We start from the raw sequence: 622 nt of genomic DNA, 5'->3' as shown, positions 1-622 counted from the left end.
CTTGATGTCCCCCAGCCTCTTCGGCCTCATGCAGGAGTACCCCGACGAGCAGACCGCCCGGACCCTCACCCTCATCGCCAAGGTCATCCAGAACCTGGCCAACTTCACCAAGTGAGCGCCCGGCATGGAGGAGGGAGGAGGGGTGGTGGCGGATGAGGGTGGTTGGATGGAGGGACCTGGGGCGGGGGGACACGACACGCAGGTGGGCGGGGAGGAGAATGGAGGGACGGCGGAGGGAAGGTGGATCCGTAGGTCTGTGGGTGGACGGAGCTTGGGTGGACGGGTGGATTCGCGGGTGGATGGAGGGGAGTCGGATGGGCGAGTTGGTGGCTGGACAGAAGGTGGGTGGGTGGGCAGAAAACGGAGGGATGAGTTGATGGGCAGAAGGTGGATGGATGGGCAGAAGGTGGGTGGATGGTGGGCGGGAGATGGGAGAATGAGTTGACGTGGATGAGTCGGAAGGAAGACGGACAGATGGAGATAAGATGGATGGGTGAGTCGATAGATGATGGGTGTGAGATGGACAGAAGATGACAGACAGAAGACGGATGGATGAGTTGGTGGATGGGCAGAAGACGGAGGGATGAGTTGATGGATGGGCAGAAGACGGAGGGATGAGTTG

General features: G+C 60.9%; 1 protein-coding gene across 1 annotated transcript in view; it reads left to right on the top strand.

The window, feature by feature from the left end:
* LOC103908577 (ras/Rap GTPase-activating protein SynGAP) overlaps positions 1-622 on the top strand; it is a gene marked incomplete at both ends in the record, with an annotated part of 23428 nt that overhangs the window by 20639 nt on the left and 2167 nt on the right. The window contains one exon of the mRNA XM_019475042.1: positions 10-111. Coding sequence (XP_019330587.1) covers positions 10-111 — 102 coding nt within the window. The remainder of the gene's footprint in view (positions 1-9; positions 112-622) is intronic.

This window comes from Aptenodytes forsteri, unplaced genomic scaffold (genome assembly GCF_000699145.1).
Source record: "Aptenodytes forsteri isolate BGI_AS27 unplaced genomic scaffold, ASM69914v1 Scaffold1182, whole genome shotgun sequence".
In the NCBI taxonomy this organism is placed as follows: domain Eukaryota; kingdom Metazoa; phylum Chordata; class Aves; order Sphenisciformes; family Spheniscidae; genus Aptenodytes; species Aptenodytes forsteri.
Note: the sequence above shows the minus strand (reverse complement) of the source record. Positions and strands in the feature narration are given on the sequence as shown.